The sequence below is a fragment of the Mauremys reevesii genome, linkage group 25 (genome assembly GCF_016161935.1).
Source record: "Mauremys reevesii isolate NIE-2019 linkage group 25, ASM1616193v1, whole genome shotgun sequence".
Classification (NCBI taxonomy): domain Eukaryota; kingdom Metazoa; phylum Chordata; order Testudines; family Geoemydidae; genus Mauremys; species Mauremys reevesii.
The window spans coordinates 12995053-13013502 of record NC_052647.1 but is presented as its reverse complement, the minus strand read 5'-3'; the positions used below and the strand labels follow the sequence as shown (position 1 = coordinate 13013502).

Here is an 18450-nt window from a genome sequence, read left to right as displayed (position 1 = left end):
GGCAGCTGGGGGCACAGGGATGGGAGGGGGCAGCTGGGGGCACAGGCATGGGAGGGGAGCTGGGGCTGGGGGCACAGGGATGGGAGGGGAGCTGGGGGCACAGGGATGGGAGGGGGCAGCTGGGGGCTGGGGGCACAGGGAGGGGGGGCTGGGGCTGGGGGCACAGGGATGGGAGGGGAGCTGGGGCTGGGGGCACAAGGATGGGAGGGGCTGGGGCTGGGGGCACAGGGATGGGAGGGGCAGCTGGGGCTGGGGGCACAGGGATGGGAGGGGGAGCTGGGGCTGGGGGCACAGGGATGGGAGGGGAGCTGGGGCTGGGGCACAGGGATGGGAGGGGGAGCTGGGGGCTGGGGGCACAGGGATGGGAGGGGAGCTGGGGCTGGGGCACAGGGATGGGAGGGGAGCTGGGGCTGGGGGCACAGGGATGGGAGGGGAGCTGGGGGCACAGGGATGGGAGGGGCAGCTGGGGCTGGGGCTGAGGGATGGGAGGGGCAGCTGGGGGCTGGGGGCACTGGGAGGAGGGGAGCTGGGGGCTGGGGGCACTGGGAGGAGGGGAGCTGGGGCTGGGGGCACAGGGATGGGAGGGGGCTGGGGCTGGGGCACAAGGATGGGAGGGGGCAGCTGGCCCGGGGGGGAGCAGGGGCTGGGTCTGCCCCGATCTCTCCCCCACACGCCCACCCATCGCACACTCCCTCCAGTTGTTTTCAATCACAGACATTTGTCCCCAAGTCTCCCGGGCGAAGCCTCAGCCAGAATTGTCCCCACGCGGCCGGGGCAGCCCAGCAACCGGGGGCGTGGGGCCATGGTGCGATGTGTCTGTGTCTGTGTCACAACGTGCGACTGGCCTAGGCGGGCGTTTTGCCTCCTGCTTTCAGTGGCGGGTTGGGGGAACACGACAGAATATGCAGCTGGGGTGCACGGCAGGGGAATGGGGGTGGGTGCACGGCAGGGGAATAGGGTGCACGGCAGGGGAATGGGGGTGCACGGCAGGGGAATGGGGGTGCATGGAGGATCGGGGTGCACGGCAGGGGAATGGGGGTGCACGGCAGGGGAATAGGGGTGCACGGCAGGGGGGAATGGGGGGTGCATGGAGGGATCGGGGGGTGCACGGCAGGGGGAATGGGGGGTGCACGGCAGGGGGGAATGGGGGGTGCACGGCAGGGGGAATGGGGGGTGCATGGAGGGATCGGGGGGTGCACGGCATGTGGGTGGGAGACATCAACTTGTGTGTGTGCATGGAGGGGATAAGCGTGTGTGACTATGAACAGGTGTGGGGGGTGCAGGTGTGGGGGGTGCAGGCGTGGGGGGTGCAGGCGTGGGGGGTGCAGGCGTGTGTGTGGAGAACCCCCAGCCTGCCTCAGCGCCCCCCATCTCAGAGCTGCCTCCCAGACCCAGTGGGGTGCGGCTCTGCCCTGGCTGGGGACACCCTGCACCCCCTCTCCTGGCGACACTGGCTGGCCTGGCCCCCGAGCCCCACTGCCCTGGACCCCCCCCCCCGCGCTCCGTTACCTGCCTGCGCCCAGGGCGGGCCGCACAGCAGGGCCAGCAGGAGCGCGACCCTCGAGGGACCCTGCGCGCTCGGGCGGCTCTTCCCCATCCTCAGCGCTGGCTCGGCCCAGCTCCCCCCGGCCGCTCGCTCGGGGCTCCGATCCCAGCCGGGCGGCTCCGTGTGCAGACTCGCCCCAGCCCCTCGGAGAGACTGGGAGCGAGAGCCCTGCCCGGCCCCGACCTCGGCCCTACTCCCCTCCCCTGTTCCCTCCCCTCCCCAGCCCGGCCCTATTCCCCTCCCCTGTTCCCTCCCCACCCCGGCCCCGCTCGGCCCTATTCTCCCTCCCTCCCCGGTCCCACTCGCCCCTATTCCCTCCCCTGTTCCTCCCCTCCCCGGCCCTGCTCGGCCCTATTCCTCCCCTCCCCGGCCTGCTCGGCCCTACTCCCTCCCCTGTTCCCTCCCCTCCCTCTGGGTCTCCAGGGCAGCCCCTCCCCGTCATCTGTCCCATGAGGGCTGGGCCTGGCTGCCCCACTTGCTGGCCAGGCCTGGCACCCTGGGAACCTGGGGCCAGCGGCTGCCCCCTCCCCACTGGTTCCCCCGGACAGGGCGGCTCAAAGCAGGGGGAGGAGCAGCGAGATGGTTCCAAGCGCCCAGCTGAGCACAGCCTGGGCCGGGCCGGGCCGCAGGGGAGGGGGGGCCGGGCCGGGCCGAAGGGGGCCGGGCCGGGCCGAAGGGGGCCAGGCCAAAGGGGCCAGGCCAAAGGGGGGGGGCCGGGCCGAAGGGGGGACGCCGGGCCGGGCCGAGCCAGGCTGGTTGAAAGCACAAAGCGGGGCCCGGAGCAGCGCCGAGGGCGGGGACGAGAGCTACGTGGCCTGGTCCCCGGCGAGCTGCGGCCCAAGGAGGCTGGGACAGAGCCAGCGATGGAACCCAGGTGTCCTGCGCCCCTCCTGGCATCTCTCTCGCCTGAGCCCCCAACGCCAGTGGAGCCACACGGGCCCCGACCGGCCTGGCTCTGGCAGCACCGCGACCCCGGGGCTGGGGGGGGCTGGGGGGTTAGACCCCCCGGCTCTGCCACTCCGGGGCCGGGCAACGTCACCAGCCCTAGTGACTCCCTCCCCCCTCGGGCTAACCCCACCTGGGACCAGGGTGCTGTGTCCCCCCGTCACCGCCATAGGGACCAGCCCCTCCCCACTGAACCGGGGGGGGCTCCCCACACAGCTGCCCCCTGGTGGCCAAGGGCAGGGGCTGCTCGTCCCCCAAGGCCCGGTGCAGACAGAGCCTGTAACCCCTCCCCCCATCCCCTCCTCCCCATACAGCCTGAGCCCCCCCCACCCGCAGGCCCCACCTCCCCTCACAGCCCCATCCCCACCTCCCCATACAGCCTGAGACACCCCTCCTCCCCTGCAGGCCTCCCGCCTCCCCTCACAGCCCCATCCCCACCTCCCCATACAGCCTGAGCCCCCGCCCCACCCGCAGGCCCCAACCTCCCCTCACAGCCCCATCCCCACCTCCCCATACAGCCTGAGCCCCCGCCCCACCCGCAGGCCCCGCCTCCCCTCACAGCCCCATCCCCACCTCCCCATACAGCCTGAGCCCCACCCCCCACCTCCCCATGCCCTCCTTCCAAACCTTGCCCCCACCCCCCCACCTGTCAGGGTCTCTGCCAAGCTCAGCTGGGCCCAATAAGCTGTGGGTGGGGCCAGTTCTCCTGTGGTTCTGCTCTGACCACTACATCACACTGCCCCCCGCCCCCTCCCACAGCCCAGACCCCCGACCAGCAGCCCCTGCTCCCAGCTCTGCCGGTGCCCTCACTCCCGACCAGCCCTGCTCCCCAGCTCTGCCGGTGCCCCTCACTCCCGACCCGCAGCCCCTGCTCCCCCAGCTCTGCCGGTGCCCCTCACTCCCGACCCGCAGCCCCTGCTCCCCCAGCTCTGCCGGTGCCCCTCACTCCCGACCCGCAGCCCCTGCTCCCCCAGCTCTGCCGGTGCCCCTCACTCCTGACCTGCAGCCCCTGCCCCCCCAGCTCTGCCAGTGCCCCTCACTCCCGACCTGCAGCCCCTGCCCCCAGCTCTGCCCCCCCAATCATAGAATCTCAGGGTTGGAAGGGACCCCAGGAGGTGTCTAGTCCAACCCCCTGCTCAAAGCAGGACCAACCCAAACTAAATCATCCCAGCCAGGGCTTTGTCAAGCCTGACCTTAAAATCCTCTAAGGAAGGAGATTCCACCACCTCCCTAGGGAACCCATTCCAGTGCTTCACCATTCTCCAAGTGAAAAAGTTTTTCCTAATGTCCCAAGCTCTGCCGGTGCCCCTCACTCCCGACCCACAGCCCCTGCTGCCCCTACCCTGCCCCCCCCAGCTCTGCCGGTGCCCCTCACTCCCGACCTGCAGCCCCTGCCCCCAGCTCTGCCGGTGCCCCTCACTCCCGACCCACAGCCCCTGCTGCCCCTGCCCCCCCCCCCCCCCGCTTTGCCGGTGCCCCTCACTCCCGACCCGCAGCCCCCGCCCCCGCAGCTCTGCCGGTGCCCCTCACTCCCGACCTGCAGCCCCCCCGCAGCCCAGTCCAGGGTCCCGCCCCCGGCCATGCAGCTGCTGTCGCTCCCCGCCTCGCTTCACTACATGAGTCACCAGCTGGGCTCCGACCCCACTGCACCCCCCCCTCCCAGCGTCCTGGCAAATATTTACAGCGTCTCTGCAGTAACGGGGTCCCCTGGGCCAGGCCGCGGGTACCCACCGGCCCTGCGCCCCCCCACGCGGCCGCCCGGCTGGGGGGCGCGGCGGGTGGGGGGCGCAGCCTGAGGCCAGCTGGGAAAAGCCCATTCGAGCTCCGCCCCCCCGTGACCCAGCACGTCGGGGAGTTACAGAGCCCCCACCCCACCCAGCAGGTCCCGCTCTTCCACCCCCTTGTGAGAGCTTCCGGGCAGGGCTGGGCTGGCAGGGGCTGCGGGTCGGGAGTGAGGGGCACCGGCAGAGCTGGGGGGGCAGGGGCTGCGGGTCGGGAGTGAGGGGCACCGGCAGAGCTGGGGGCAGGGATGGGCTGGCAGGGGCGGTGGGTCGGGAGTGAGGGGCACCGGCAGAGCTGGGGGGCAGGGCTGGGCTAGCAGGGGCTGCGAGTAAGGAGTGAGGGGCACAGGCAGAGCAGGGGGGCGGGGCTGGGCTATCAGGGGCTGTGGGTCGGGAGTGAGGGGCACCGGCAGGGCTGGGGCGGGGCTGGGCTGGCAGGGGCTGCGGGTCGGGAGTGAGGGGCACCGGCAGAGCTGGGGGGCAGGGCTGGGCTATCAGGGGCTGCGGGTCGGGAGTGAGGGGCACCGGCAGAGCTGGGAGGGGCAGAGCTGGGCTGGCAGGGGCTGCGGGTCGGGAGTGAGGGGCACCGGCAGAGCTGGGGGGGGCAGGGCTGGGCTGGCTGGGGCGGCGGGTCCGGAGTGAGGGGCACCGGCAGAGCTGGGGGGCAGGGATGGGTTAGCAGGGGGCTGCAGGTCGGGAGTGAGGGGCACCGGCACGGCTGGGCTGGCAGGGGCTGCGGGTCGGGAGTGAGGGGCACCGGCAGAGCTGTGCGGGGGGCCGGGCTGGGCTAGCAGGGGCTGCGGGTCGGGAGTGAGGGGCACCGGCAGGGCTGGGGGCAGGGCTGGGCTGGCAGGGGCTGCGGGTCGGGAGTGAGGGGCACCGGCAGGGCTGGGGGGCAGGGCTGGGCTGGCAGGGGCTGCGGGTCGGGAGTGAGGGGCACCGGCAGAGCTGGGTGGGGCAGGGATGGGTTAGCAGGGGGCTGCAGGTCGGGAGTGAGGGGCACCGGCACGGCTGGGCTGGCAGGGGCTGCGGGTCGGGAGTGAGGGGCACCGGCAGAGCAGGGGGGCAGGGATGGGATGGCAGGGGCGGCGGGTCGGGAGTGAGGGGCACCGGCGGAGCTGGGGAGGGGGCAGGGGCTGCGAGTCGGAAGTGAGGGGCACCGGCACGGCTGGGCTGGCAGGGGCTGCGGGTCGGGAGTGAGGGGCACCGGCAGGGCTGGGGGGAACCCAGGGCTGGGGGAGTGAGGGCCCTCACTCTGGCCTTACATGGGTGTCCCCCCCCACACCCAGCCAGGCCCCTCATCAGCTCAGAGCCCCAGGACCAGGAGCCACCTTTACCCTCCCCCTGTGACCTGCTTGGCTGCGGGGCCCCAGCCCGTGGGCGGCTCGTCCCACATTCCTGGCGAGGGGGGGCGTCTCCGCCGCGCACCTGGCCAGCCGCCCCGGGGCTCCCCCGTCGGGGGGGGGGGGAATCCCACAGCACAGAGCGCGCGGCCTCCCTGCCCCCCACCCCCGTGCACTGGGAGGGGGAGGGACCCCCTGGAGGTCACAGCCAGGCAGGGATGGAACCCAGGAGTCCTGGCCCCCTCCCCTGCCATTGTCCCAGGTGCCCGTTTGCTGCCCCCCCAGCCTGGTCCTATGGGGCAGGGGGTGCCGGGTTCCCACCCACGTGCCCCAGGGCTCTGCCCCTCCCAGCCCCATGGGGAGTGGGACAGAGCCGGGGGTCGGGGCAGGTGGGTGCAGGGCCACAGCCCGTGCGGGGGGGGGGGATGTTCAGCGCCAGGGCTGAGCTGGGGGTCGGGGCCGGCACGTGGGGGGGCCTGGTGGCCTCACTCGCTCTAGTGGGCAGCGTCTGAGCCGGGGGGCGGGCGGGGGCAGCATCTCAGCCCCACACATGTCGCCATGGTGATGCCCCCCCCTTCTCTGGGTGCTCATGGCCCGAGGCCGCCCCACGGGGGACAGTGGGAGGGGCTCAGAAGGTGGGAGGGGGAGGGGTGTGAAGGGTGGGGCAGGGGAGGGGGAGGGGGCCCTGGGGGGCCAGGCCTCAGCCCACCCGTCCTGGCCCCACGGGGCTCAGGGCTGCTCGGGGACTGGCTGATCCCTGGCCCCACGTGACACCGGGACTGATCCCATAAGAGCCGGTGGGTGGCGGGCGGCTCAGGCATGGGCAGCGCGGGGCCGAGGACGGTGCTGGTCACGGGCTGCTCCTCGGGCATCGGGCTCCGCCTGGCCGTGCAGCTGGCCCAGGACCCCGGCCAGCGCTACCAGGGTGAGGGGCTGCCGGGCGTGGGGGGCTGCAGGGTGTGGGGCGGGCCCCAGGGGTGCAGGACGGGGTGGGGGGCGGGCCCCAGGGGTGCAGGGTGTGGGGCGGGGGCCTGTGGGGAGCTGCAGGGGGCACGGGCCCCAGGGGTGCAGGACGGGGTGCGGGGGCCTGCGGGGGCACGGGCCCCAGGGGTGCAGGACGGGGTGCGGGGGGGGTGGTACCTGCGCTGGGGATCGCTGGGGGGGCCGGGGGGGCCCGCAGTGCCCGCTGGGCCCAGCACAGCCTGGCCTTGGGGGCTGCCGGGAGGCCCAGCCGTGGGGTGACCTGGTGCCCCCAGCCAGTGCCCCACCCCGCCTGGCAGCCCCCTGCAGCCTGACCCTGCCCCGTCCCCTCCCCCCGGGGATTATCCCGGAGAGCAGATTGTGGGGCCGCCGGGAGGGCACTTGCATAACCCCCCCCCTGCACCTGAGCTGCCAGCCCCAGCCAGGCCGTGACCCCCGGCAGCCCTAGCCCTCCCCCGGCTCAGTGACACGGGCCCAGGCCCGGCTGCATGGGGGCAGCTGCCCTCCCCGTTCCTGGACCCCGTGACACCAAAGCCTCTTAGGAGCGAGAATCCCGGCTTGACCCCTTGACCTCCCTGCTCTGAGCCACCCTCCCCGTCTGGTGCCAGGTGGGGGCAGGGCAGGAGGGGCTGTGCCAGGCGGGGTGGGGGGAGGGGCCGTGCCAGGTGGGGGGGAGGAGGCCGTGCCAGGTGGGGGGAAGGGCAGGGGAGGGGCCGTGCCAGGCAGGGGCAGGGGAGGGCTGTGCCAGGCGGGGGCAGGGCAGGGGAGGGCCGTGCCAGGCGGGGGCAGGGGAGGCCGTGCCAGGCGGGGAGGGCAGGGGAGGGGCCGTGCCAGGCAGGGGGCGGGGAGGGGCTGTGCCAGGCGGGGCAGGGGAGGGGCTGTGCCAGGTGGGGAGGGGCCGTGCCAGGTGGGGAGGGGGAGGGCTGTGCCAGGCAGGGGTGGGCTGTGCCAGGCTGGGGGCAGGGGAGGGCCGTGCCAGGCTGGGGGCGGGGCGGGGCCGTGCCAGGCGGGGAGGGGCCGTGCCAGGTGGGGAAGGGGCGGGGCCGTGCCAGGCTGGGGGCAGGGGGCCATGCCAGGCAGGGGCGGGGAGGGCTGTGCCAGGCAGGGGTGGGGCCGTGCCAGGCTGGGGGCAGGGGAGGGCCGTGCCAGGCGGGGGCAGGGGAGGGGCTGTGCCAGGCTGGGGGCAGGGGAAGGGGAGGGCCGTGCCAGGCGGGGGAGGGCCGTGCCAGGCGGGGGCGGGGCAGGAGGAGCCCAGGGGCCTGGCTGGGCCCCGTGTCGCGCCCCCCTCAGACCCGCTGCACCCTCCAGTCGTCGCCACCATGCGGGACCTGCAGAAGAAGGAGACGCTGGAGCGGGCGGCGGGCGCGGCCCTGGGCAGGACCCTCCGCATCCGGCGCCTGGACGTCTGCAGCGACGCCTCGGTGGCCGAGTGCCTGGGCGGCCTCCCCGAGCGCCGGGTGGACGTGCTGGGTGAGGCGGCAGGGGGGGGGGGCACTGGGGGCTGTGCCGGGGAGTTGGGGGCAGTGGGGCTGTGCCGTGGGGAGCTGGGGGCACTGAGGGGTTGTGCCGTGGGGAGTTGGGGGCACTGAGGGGTTGTGCCGTGGGAGTTGGGGGCAGGGGAGGGCTGCGCCAGGGAGCTGGGGGCACTGGGGGTTGTGCCGTGGGGAGCTGGGGGCACTGGGGGCTGTGCCGTGGGGAGCTGGGGGCACTGAGGGGGTTGTGCCGTGGGAGTTGGGGGCACTGAGGGGTTGTGCCGTGGGAGTTGGGGGCAGGAGGGGCTGCGCCAGGGGAGCTGGGGGCACTGGGGTTGTGCCGTGGAGCTGGGGGCCAGTGGGGTTGTGCCGTGGGAGTTGGGGACACTGGGGGTTGTGCCGTGGGAGTTGGGGCAGGGAGGGCTGCGCCAGGAGCTGGGGGCACTGGGGGTTGTGCCGTGGGAGCTGGGGGCCAGTGGGGTTGTGCTGTGGGGAGTTGGGGGACACTGGGGTTGTGCCGTGGGGAGTTGGGGGCAGGGGAGGCTGCGCCAGGAGCTGGGGGACACTGGGGTTGTGCCGTGGGGAGCTGGGGGCCAGTGGGGTTGTGCCGTGGGGAGCTGGGGGGACACTGGGGGGTTGTGCCGTGGGGAGCTGGGGGGACACTGGGGGGTTGTGCCGTGGGGAGCTGGGGGGACACTGGGGGTTGTGCCGTGGGAGTTGGGGACACTGGAGGTTGTGCCGTGGGGAGTTGGGGGGACAGTGGGGTTGTGCCGTGGGAGTTGGGGGACACTGGGGTTGTGCCATGGGAGCTGGGGACACTGGGGTTGTGCCATGGGGAGCTGGGGGACACTGGGGTTGTGCCGTGGGGAGCTGGGGGGACACTGGGGGGCTGTGCCGTGGGGAGCTGGGGGGACACTGGGGGGCTGTGCTGTGGGCTCAGCGGGGCTCTCTCTGCCCACATCGGGCGGCGGGGGCCAGGGGCTCTGAGCGTCTCCCCCCCAGTGAACAACGCGGGCGTGGGGCACATCGGGCCCATCGAGAGCATCAGCATCGCGGAGATGAAACGCGTCTTCGAGACCAACTTCTTTGGGGCCGTGCGCATGGTGCAGGCCGTGCTGCCCGGCATGAAGCAGCGCCGCAGCGGCCACATCGTGGTGATGAGCAGCGTCATGGGGCTGCAGGGTGAGGGGCTGGCAGCACCCAGGGGCCGGGCACCGGGGGGGGGAGCGGCAGGGGGCAGTGGGGGCAGGGGCAGGGGTACAGCAGGCCATGGGGGTGCAATGGGTGAATGGACCCCGGTGGCCCCCCCAAGTTCACCCCCCTCTCCACAGGCATCGTGTTTAACGACGTCTACGCAGCCTCCAAGTTCGCCATGGAGGGTTTCTGCGAGAGCCTGGCCGTGCAGCTGCTCCAGTTCCACGTCTTGTGAGTGCCGGGGGCCGGGGTCCCCAGCTGCTCCCCAGGCCCCAGCCCCGTCTGCCAGGCCTGCTGCTGCCAGTGCCCCGGGGGCTGGGTGGGGGGCTCAGGCTGCCCAGGTACACGGACCCCCGCCCCAGAGCCGAGCGCCCGCAGCCCCCCCCGCCCCAGAGCCGAGCACCGCAGCCCCCAGCCCCCAGCCCCGGAGCCAAGCGCCCGCAGCCCCGGCCCCCAGCCCCGGAGCCGAGCGCCCGCAGCCCCCGGCCCCGGAGCCGAGCGCCCGCAGCCCCGGCCCCGGAGCCGAGCGCCCGCAGCCCCCGCCCCAGCCCCGGAGCCGAGCGCCCGCAGCCCCGGCCCCCAGCCCCGGAGCCGAGCGCCGCAGCCCCGCCCCGGAGCCGAGCCCCCGCAGCCCCGGCCCTGGAGCCGAGCGCCCGCAGCCCCCGGCCCCAGAGCCGAGCGCCCGCAGCCCCTGAGGCTCTGCTCCCCGCAGCGTGTCCCTGGTGGAGCCGGGCCCGGTGAACACGGACTTTGAGCTGAAGCTGATGGAGGACGTGTCCCGCTCCGAGTTCCCCGGCACCGACCCGGCCACGCTGCGCTACTTCCAGGAGGTCTATCTGCCGGCCTCCCGCGAGATCTTCTCCACCATGGGCCAGAGCCCCGAGGCCGTGGCCAAGGTGGGTTCCCCTCCGGGCCTCCCGTGGCCTGCGGTTCCCTCCCCCCCGGCAAGCCCCATGGACCTGGCCATCGCCCTGCCCGGGGCTGGCCTCCTGTGGCCGCCCAGGCTCCGTGCAGGGAGCCCCACGCCCAGCCCCCCCCCCCAGTGTATGGCACGCCCGGCCCCAGCCCCAGTGTCAGCCCCCAGTGTATGGCACGCCCGGCCCCAGCCGCCCCAATGTCTGGCACGCCCGGCCCCAGCTCCCCAGTGTATGGCACGCCCAGCCCCCAAATGTCTGGCATGCCCAGGCCCCCAATGTATGGCCCGCCCCCCCCCCCGTGTTTGGCACGCCCGGCCCCCGCCGCCTCCCAATGTCGGGCACGCCCCCCCCCCCCCCCCCCGTGTCTGGCACGCCCGGCCCCAGCCTCCCACTGCTGGGCCTCATCCCGCCTAGAGAATCAGCTGAAGCGCCAAGTGCTGGGGAGGGGGGATGCTCCTGGACAGACAGACGGACATGGCCTGGGGGGACAGGGTGCAAGTGGGGGAGGCTGGAGGGGACGGACAAGGGGGGCCGACAGACAGAAAAGGGGTGTGAGTGGGGAGCAGGCGGATGGGGCAGTGCGTGGGCCTGGGCTGGTGTGACGGCACTGCCTGGGGCGGGGGGCGGGGGCGGGAGCTGAGGTCACTCAATCAGGGTGAACTGCAAACCGACCGGGGCAGACAAACCCCAGATGCTGGTGGGGGTTGTTCCAATCCCTAGATTTACCAGCCAGCACAAACAGCTTCTCTAGCACCTCCCTGGTCCAAACCCCACAGCTCCCTCCCCGTGCCCAGCCCCCGGCCCCGGCCAGACACCCGGCAGAGACGATGAGGGTCACTGAAAATCTTCTCTCCTCATAGAAAGAAAAGGTTCTTCCACCCACAGGGGATCAGCCACACTCCCAGGTCCAATGATAACTTAGATCTGACCCCAAATACCCGCTACAGCCAGTTCCTATTAACTCAGCTACAACGTATTGAAAAGCAAAGGGAGCGAGTTGGTTCAAAGATCAATGTCCAGACAGACGTGAATTCAGGTCTTGAGGGGCCCACACAGCGGAGAGGAGCTTGTAGCTGCCAAAAGTCCTTCAGGAGCAGTGCAGAGGTTCCAGTCCCATGTCCATGTGCAGGGGGCTCCAGCCAGTGACTGGGGGTCTCAGTCCTTGTGGCTGAAGGTTTCCCCCTCTTGGAACCCAGAGCAGCTCGGAGATGAAGCAGGATCGTGGCCCAGGGTTTTTATACATTTCCAGCCGCCTTTGGGCCTGAGGAAACAATCGGCCTCACTCTCCTTCTCCCAGCCGGCCTGGCCATGAGCCCGGGGGGATGTACCCAGGAAAGGGGTCAGATGCGGGTTACCCCAACTGCAGAGAGACCCAGACAATAACACTGGTTCCCTCGAGTGTCTTCCTAAAATCAGAGCTCTGGCGATAGCCGAGACGTGTCGCTGCCACCCCAGGCCCTGAGCACCCGGCTCCCTTCTGCCTCCGAGGCTGCGGCTGCGTTTCCCAGCCCGGCCCCTTTACGCACTAACCCGTCTCCAAAGCTGGGCCCTGGGTCGGGTCGGGCTGGGGGTAATTAGCTCTTTCGGGCCCTGTCCCCTTTCATTGAGACGTTAGATCACACTCCTAAGGTCCCCGCTGGAAAGGGTTAACCTGGGGCTGGTGCCAGCGGTGGGTTTGAAGGGGAGCGAGGGGCCGGATCGCCCTGGGCGGGGGGGGCGTGCTGGCCCCTGTGGAGGGGTGAAGCCCAGGACCCCTCAGTCAAGTGCCATGGGGGGCAGGGAGCTTCGACCCCAGCTTTGGGGCTCCCTCCATTTCCCCAGCCAGCCCCAAACTAAAACCCCTCCAGCAGGCTGCTCCCAGCCACCGCCCTGGCTCCTCCCCTCCCTCGGTCCAGCTCCCGGGCAAAGGTGCCACCTGGCCCCACCCCCTCCTGGGCTCAGCTTACAGGCTCACCTGTCCCGTCACCAGTGCAGACAGTCTCAATAGCAACATTCCCAGGTCAATCCGCCCCACTCCCAGCTCCGTCACACCCGGCTCGGGGCGGGGCCGGCTAGTGGCAGCAGGGTGGGCAGCTGAGCCAGGCGGACGGACGGACAGGCGGGCGCACAGGGCAAGCAAGCTGGGCGGACGGGCGGGGCGAGCGAGCCGGGCGGACGGACGGGCGGGCGGGCGGGCGGGCGAGCGAAGCTGTGGGCGGGCGAGCGAAGCCGGGCGGGCGAGCGAAAGCCGGGCGGGCGAGCGAAGGCGGGTGGGGCGAGCGAGCCAGGCGGGCGGATGGGGCGAGCGAGCCAGGCGGGCGGACGGGGCGGGCGAGCCAGGCGGGCGGGTGAGCGAGCCGGGCGGGCGAGCGAGCCAGGCGGGCGGCCGAGCGAGCCGGGCGGGCGGACGGGCGGACGGGCGGGCGAGCCAGGCGGACAGGCGGGCGGACGGGCGAGCGAGCCAGGCGGATGGGCGGGCGGGCGAGCAGCCGGGCGGGCGAGCGAGCCAGGCGGGCGGGCGGGCAGGCGGGGCGCTGACCCCTCTCTCCCTGCAGGCCGTGGTGCAGGTGATCGGCGCCGCTCGCCCCCCCTTCCGCACGCTCACCAACCCGCTGTACACGCCGCTGACGGCGCTGAAGTTCGCCGACCCCTCGGGGGAGCTGTCCGTGCGCACCTACCACAACCTGCTCTTCAACTACGGCGCGTTCTTCCACCTGAGCATGCGGGCCCTGCGCTGCCTGACCTGCCAGTGCTTCCGCCGCAGGGTCGCCCCGGCCTGAGCCGCCGCCCAGCTCCCGCCTGCGTCCCCGCATCGCCGGGGTGGAGAATCCCCCCGAACCCCCTTCCACCGGCGGCTTCCCTTCGCCGCTCGCCGCGCGCCCTTTATTTCCGGCTGGAGATCTCTAGCCTCGGCTTCCAGCTGCTCGAGCGCTGGCTGCGGGAGTGGGGAGCCGGGTATGAAATCTCTGGTCCCCACGCAGGTTCCTCCAGCCTGGGCCGAGGCCCCCTGCACCGTCTGTCCCTCCAAGGCAGGTTTCTAACCCTGGAATCCTTCTCGTGGCTCTTCTCTGAGCCTCCTCCTGGCCTTATGGCCCCCGAACCGGGCCCAGGATTCCAGCAGCAGTCGCCCCAGAGCCAAATCCAGAGGGAAAATAGCCTCTCGGCTCCTACCCGACATTGCCCTGGTCACGCACCCCAGGATCTCCTACCCTGTTTGTCCCCAGCGTCACACGGGCAGCTCGTGTTCAGCTGATTCTCCACCACGGTTTTCAGAGTCCCTGCTCCAGGATAGAGCACCCAGGCTGTAAGACCGGCCTGCACGCTTTGCCCCTGGATGTCGACATTCCCATTTAGCTGCATTAAAACACATGTCGTTTTCTTGCACTTCGCAAGCGGTCCGGATCGCTCTGGATCGGTGCCCGGTCTGGATCGCTCTGGATCGGTGACCGGTCCGGATCGCTCTGGATCGGTGCCCGGTCCGGATCGCTCTGGATTTACCATACCTCCATTTTTATGTGTTCTGCAAACTTGATTAGTGATTTTATGTTTTCTTCCAGGTCATTATACAGCTGTTAAATAGCGCAGGGCCCTGTGGGACCCCCTGGACACACGCACTGGCTGACGATCCCCCATTTAGTTACCTTTGGAGAGTTTTCCGTTAGCCAGTCTGTAATCCCGTTCGTGTGGGTCATGTTCATTTTATATCGGTCAAAATGCCATGTGATAGCAAGTCAAACGTCTTAATATTGGGTCAACACTGTTCCCTTTATCAGCCAAACTTGTAATTGAATCAAAAAAGGCATCAAGTTAGTTTGCCAGGATCTATTTTCCATAACCCCGTGTTCATTAATTCTTTATGAATCCAGTCCCAGATCAGCCGCGCCATAATTTTGCCCAGGATCAATGTCAGGCTGACATGGCTATAATTATCCCAATTATCCTGTTGACAGTTGTTAACCGTTGGCCCAACATTCCCGTCCTTTCAGTCTTCTGGAACTTCCCCAGTGCTCCAGGACTTGTTGAAAATCAACATTAATGATCCAGTGACCTCCTCAGCCAACTCTTTGAAAACTCTTGGATGCAAGTTATCTTGATCTGCTGATTTTAAAATGTCGGATGTTAGTAGCTGGTGTCTAACAGCCTCTTGAGTTACTCTTGGAATGGGAAGTGGTTTCTCGTATGATATGACTATATCATCTGGCTTTTTTCCAACTATAGAACTGTGGAATATTTAGTGAACACTTCTGCCTTTTCTGCATTATTATTGACAGTTTACTCCTGGTGGAATTCTGCACCAAGAAAATTAACAATTCTGCACACAGTATTTTAAAATTCTGCAAAATTCTGCATATTTTATTTGTCAAAATAACATTATAATCACACTAGTTTCCGCTATTTTTGGTCTTTTATTTCAAAATCTCTGCCAGCAAGTCTTTCTGTAACAATACAGACAACAAAAAAGATTCAGGAAATGTTTTTTGACAAATAGATTCCTTACTACACATGTTAATAGAGAACTGAGTAACCATTCATTGAAACTACCATCCGGAACCGGATTTCCCGCCCCCCTCCGAAGCAGGGCAAAGGCTGGGGGGAGTCGGGGTAACGGAGGGGCTGAGGGAGAGGGAAGGAGCCTGTGTGTGAACGTGGAGGGTTGTTGGGTGTGGGTGGGAAAAGTCTGGAACAGGTTTTTTGGAGGAGGGGAGATTGTTAGGGAGCTTCCCGCATGCAGACCCTGGCTGACCCCAGCCTCTGCCATTCAGTCAGGCACATCTGCCCCTGTCCCCATGTGTCTCTGAGCCCCCACCCAGCCACCCCCTGTCCCTGTGTCCCTGTTCCCTCCCCCCGGCCTTATGTTTCTCTGCGCCTCCCTCCCTCCCCCCGTGGCCCTGCGCCTCCCTCCCTCCCCACGTGTCTCTGCGCCTCCCTCCCTCCCCCCGTGGCCCTGCGCCTCCCTCCCTCCCTCCGTGGCCCTGCGCCTCCTCCCTCCGTGGCCCTGCGCCTCCCTCCCTCCGTGGCCCCGCGCCTCCTCCTCCCTCCTCCGTGGCCCTGCGCCTCCCTCCCCGTGGCCCTGCGCCCATCCTCCCCCGGGCCCCTCGCCCCCTCCCTCCGTGGCCCTGCGCCTCCCTCCCCTATGGCCCTGTGCCTCCTCCCTCCCCTCCGTGGCCCTGCGCCTCCTCCCTCCCTCCGTGGCCCTGCGCCTCCTCCTCCCTGTGGCTCTGCGCCTCCCTCCCCGTGGCCCTGCGCCTCCTCCCTCCCCTGTGGCCCTGCGCCTCCGTCCCTCCCTCCGTGGCCCTGCGCCTCCTCCCTCCCTCCGTGGCCCTGTGCCTCCTCCCTCCCCTGTGGCCCTGCGCCTCCTCCCCGTGGCCCTGCGCCTCCATCCTCCCCGTGGCCCTGCGCCTCCATCCCTCCCCCGTGGCCCTGCGCCTCCTCCCCTCCGTGGCCCTGCGCCTCCCTCCCACCCCCCCTGGCCCGGCGCCTCCTCCCTCCCTCCGTGGCCCTGCGCCTCCCTCCCTCCCCCCGTGGCCCTGCGCCTCCCTCCCCCGTGGCCCTGCGCCTCCACTCCCATTCAGCCCCTGCCCCAGTTCGTCCCCCCCCAAGCCCTTATGAGCCCCTGTCTGCCCCACGCCCTGCACCCCAGAGCCCCTGTCTCCTCGTCCTGACCTGACCCGCTGGCTGGCTGGGAGCTGCTGCTGTGTTCTAGTGCCACGGCGCCCTCTCCTGGGCCAAAGGCGGAACTGCAGCAGTTATTTTCTGCTGGGAGCTGCTGCTGTTCTTGCAACACGTCGCCCTCTGGTGGGAACAAGGCAGAACTGCGGCCACGTTTGGCAGAAGTATCAGAGGGGTAGCCGTGTTAGTCTGGTTCTGTAGAAGCAGCAAAGAATCCTGTGGCACCTTATAGACTAACAGATGTTTTGCAGCATGAGCTTTCGTGGGTGAATACCCACTTCTTCGGATGCAAGCACGTTTGGCAGAAGCTTTTTTCTGCGCAAGAACATAGAGCTCTGCGGGGCTCATTAATTATGCGCGTGCGCAGTCGCGGCGAATTCCCCAGGAGTAAATTCTACCATTTCCATCGAGAACATCAGCCTGGGGCAGACCCAGGGTCCAGCCAGCCCCGTGTCCTGTCGGCCGACGGGCCAGTGCCAGGCGCCCCCGAGGGAGGGACCAGACCAGGGAACCAGCCCCTGCCGCCCATTCCCAGCTCTGGCAAACAGAGGCCAGGGACCCCTCCCGGCCCAGCCCGGCTGACAGCCACTGAGGGACCTTCCTCCAGGAACTTTTCCAAGCAGAACAGTCCCAGGCTTTGTAATCTCTCCTCATGTGGCAGCCGTTCCATCCCCCGAATCATTTTTATTGCCCTTTTCGGAACCTTTTCCAATTCCAATATTTCTCTTCTGAGACGGGCCAGTCACATCTGCACACAGAATACGAGCTGTGCACTTACCAGGGATTTATACAGAGGCAACATGATATTTTCTGTCTTATTATCTCTCCCTTTCTTAATGGTTCCCAACATTCTGGTCGCTTTTTTGACAGCCGCTGCCCATGGAGTGGATGTTTTCAGGGAACTATCCACAGTGACGCCAAGATCTTTCTCGAGTGGTAACAGCTCATTTAGACCCATCATTGTATAGGTAGAGTTGGGAGGATGTTTTCCAATGTGCATCACTTTGCATTGATCAACACTGAATTTCATCTGCCATTTTGTTGCCAAGTCACCCAGTTTTGTGAGAGCCCCTTGTAGCTCTTCACAGTCTGCCTGGGACTTAACTATCTTGAGTAGTTTTGTGTCATCTGCCACCTCATTTTGCCACCTCACTGTTTACTCGTTTTTCCAGATCATTTCTGAATATGTTGACAAGGACTGGGCCCAGTACCAACCCCTGGGGGACCCCACTATTTACCTCTCTCCATTGTGAAAACTGACCAGTTATTCCTACCCTTTGTTTCCCATCTTTTAACCAGTTTCCGATCCATGAGAGAACCTTCCCTCTTATCCCATGACAGCTTACCTTGCTTAAGAGCTTTTGGTGAGGGACCTTGTCAAAGGCGTCCTGAAAATCTAAGTGCACTATATCCACTGGATCCCCCTTGCCCACCTGCTTATTGACTCCCTCAAAAAATTCTAGTAGATTGGCGAGGCATGATTTCCCTTTACTAAAACCATGTTGACTCTTCCCCAGCAAATTATGTTCATCTCTGTGTCTGACAATTTTGTTCTTTTCTGTAGTTTCAACCAGTTTGCCCGGTACTTAAGTCAGGCTTACTGGCCTGTAATTGCCAGGATAAACCTCTGGAGCCCTTTTTAAAAATTGGCGTCACATTAGCTACCCTCCAGTCATTTGGTACAGAAGCTGATTACAGACTATGGTTAGTATTTCTACAATTTCACATTTGAGTTCCTGCAGAACTCTTGGGTGAATATCGTCTGGTCCGATGACTTATTACTGTTTAGTTTATCAATTTGTTCCAAAACCTCCTCTGATGACACCTCAATCATTAGACCAATACTACTGTTAGGATTAATTTTGTTCTTAATATACTTAAAATACTCCTTATTGTCCTTAACTCTGCTGGCCATAGATTTCTCCTTCTGTCCTTTTGCTTCCTTTATCAATTTCCTACACTTCCTAGCTTCTAATTTATATTAATTACTATCAACTTCCCCTTACTTCCATTTGTTAAATATGATTTTTAATAGCCACTTTCACATCCCCTCTAAGCCAGGGGATGTGTTTTTTTTAACCAGTGTGGCAGGCTGTGGATTTTTGGGCATCTACTAAAATGTTCTTAAGAAGTTCCCAGTTTTTCCATTTCAGTTCTTTCTCCCAGTGAATTTGGTTCAGAATTGTTTTTCCAGCTCAGTGGGACTGGCCCTTGCCAAGCACTGAGTCAATATACTTTGCTTTGGACTTTATTCTGTTTGCATGTAACCAATGCCCTCAGTTAATCCTGCTGGCTCCACAAGACCTCATCCTGCCAGAACAGGAATCAAAGGCCAGAGCCATGGCGGCTGCCAATCACCCCATCTCCGTCAGGGGCACCACCCTCTGTGGCCCTGGCCCTTGGGCAGAAGTTCAACGAACAAGGAAAATCATGACTCCTCAGGGGCCGCGTGGTGAGTGCGGATCTCAGGGACGCAGCCTCTGCTGGGACGAGGGGCTGAAGCCTCTGGGCCGAACCACGGCTGGCACGAAGGGGTGCAGCTCCGTCAGTGCAGCTGCGCCAGTTTACGCCAGCTGGGAGGCTGGCTGGCTCTGCGTGGGGGACGAAGCCCTGCTAGGTCTG

The 18450-nt window shown here is 67.1% G+C and overlaps 2 protein-coding genes across 2 annotated transcripts in view; one reads left to right on the top strand and one right to left on the bottom strand.

The window, feature by feature from the left end:
- LOC120390945 (collagen alpha-1(XI) chain-like) overlaps nt 1-1681 on the bottom strand; it is a 34307-nt gene extending 32626 nt beyond the window's left edge. The window contains exon 1 of the mRNA XM_039514046.1: nt 1510-1681. Coding sequence (XP_039369980.1) covers nt 1510-1597 — 88 coding nt within the window. The 5' untranslated portion in view covers nt 1598-1681. The remainder of the gene's footprint in view (nt 1-1509) is intronic.
- A 4753-nt stretch (nt 1682-6434) lies between these two features.
- On the top strand, nt 6435-14793 carry RDH8 (retinol dehydrogenase 8). The gene is made up of 6 exons (XM_039514102.1): nt 6435-6540; nt 7905-8066; nt 9071-9250; nt 9400-9493; nt 9975-10158; nt 12714-14793. Exons 1-6 carry the CDS (start codon nt 6435-6437, stop codon nt 12936-12938), a joined length of 951 nt encoding a protein of 316 aa, XP_039370036.1. The 3' UTR covers nt 12939-14793.
- Nucleotides 14794-18450: the final 3657 nt, after the last annotated feature.

Bases quoted from the DNA above. Each gene is read 5' to 3' on its own strand.
- RDH8 (XM_039514102.1), top strand. From the start codon at position 6,435: ATGGGCAGCGCGGGGCCGAGGACGGTGCTGGTCACGGGCTGCTCCTCG. The intron at 9,494-9,974 runs GTGAGTGCCGGG...TGCTCCCCGCAG, and splicing joins CTGCTCCAGTTCCACGTCTT to CGTGTCCCTGGTGGAGCCGG. The intron at 10,159-12,713 runs GTGGGTTCCCCT...CTCTCCCTGCAG, and splicing joins GCCCCGAGGCCGTGGCCAAG to GCCGTGGTGCAGGTGATCGG.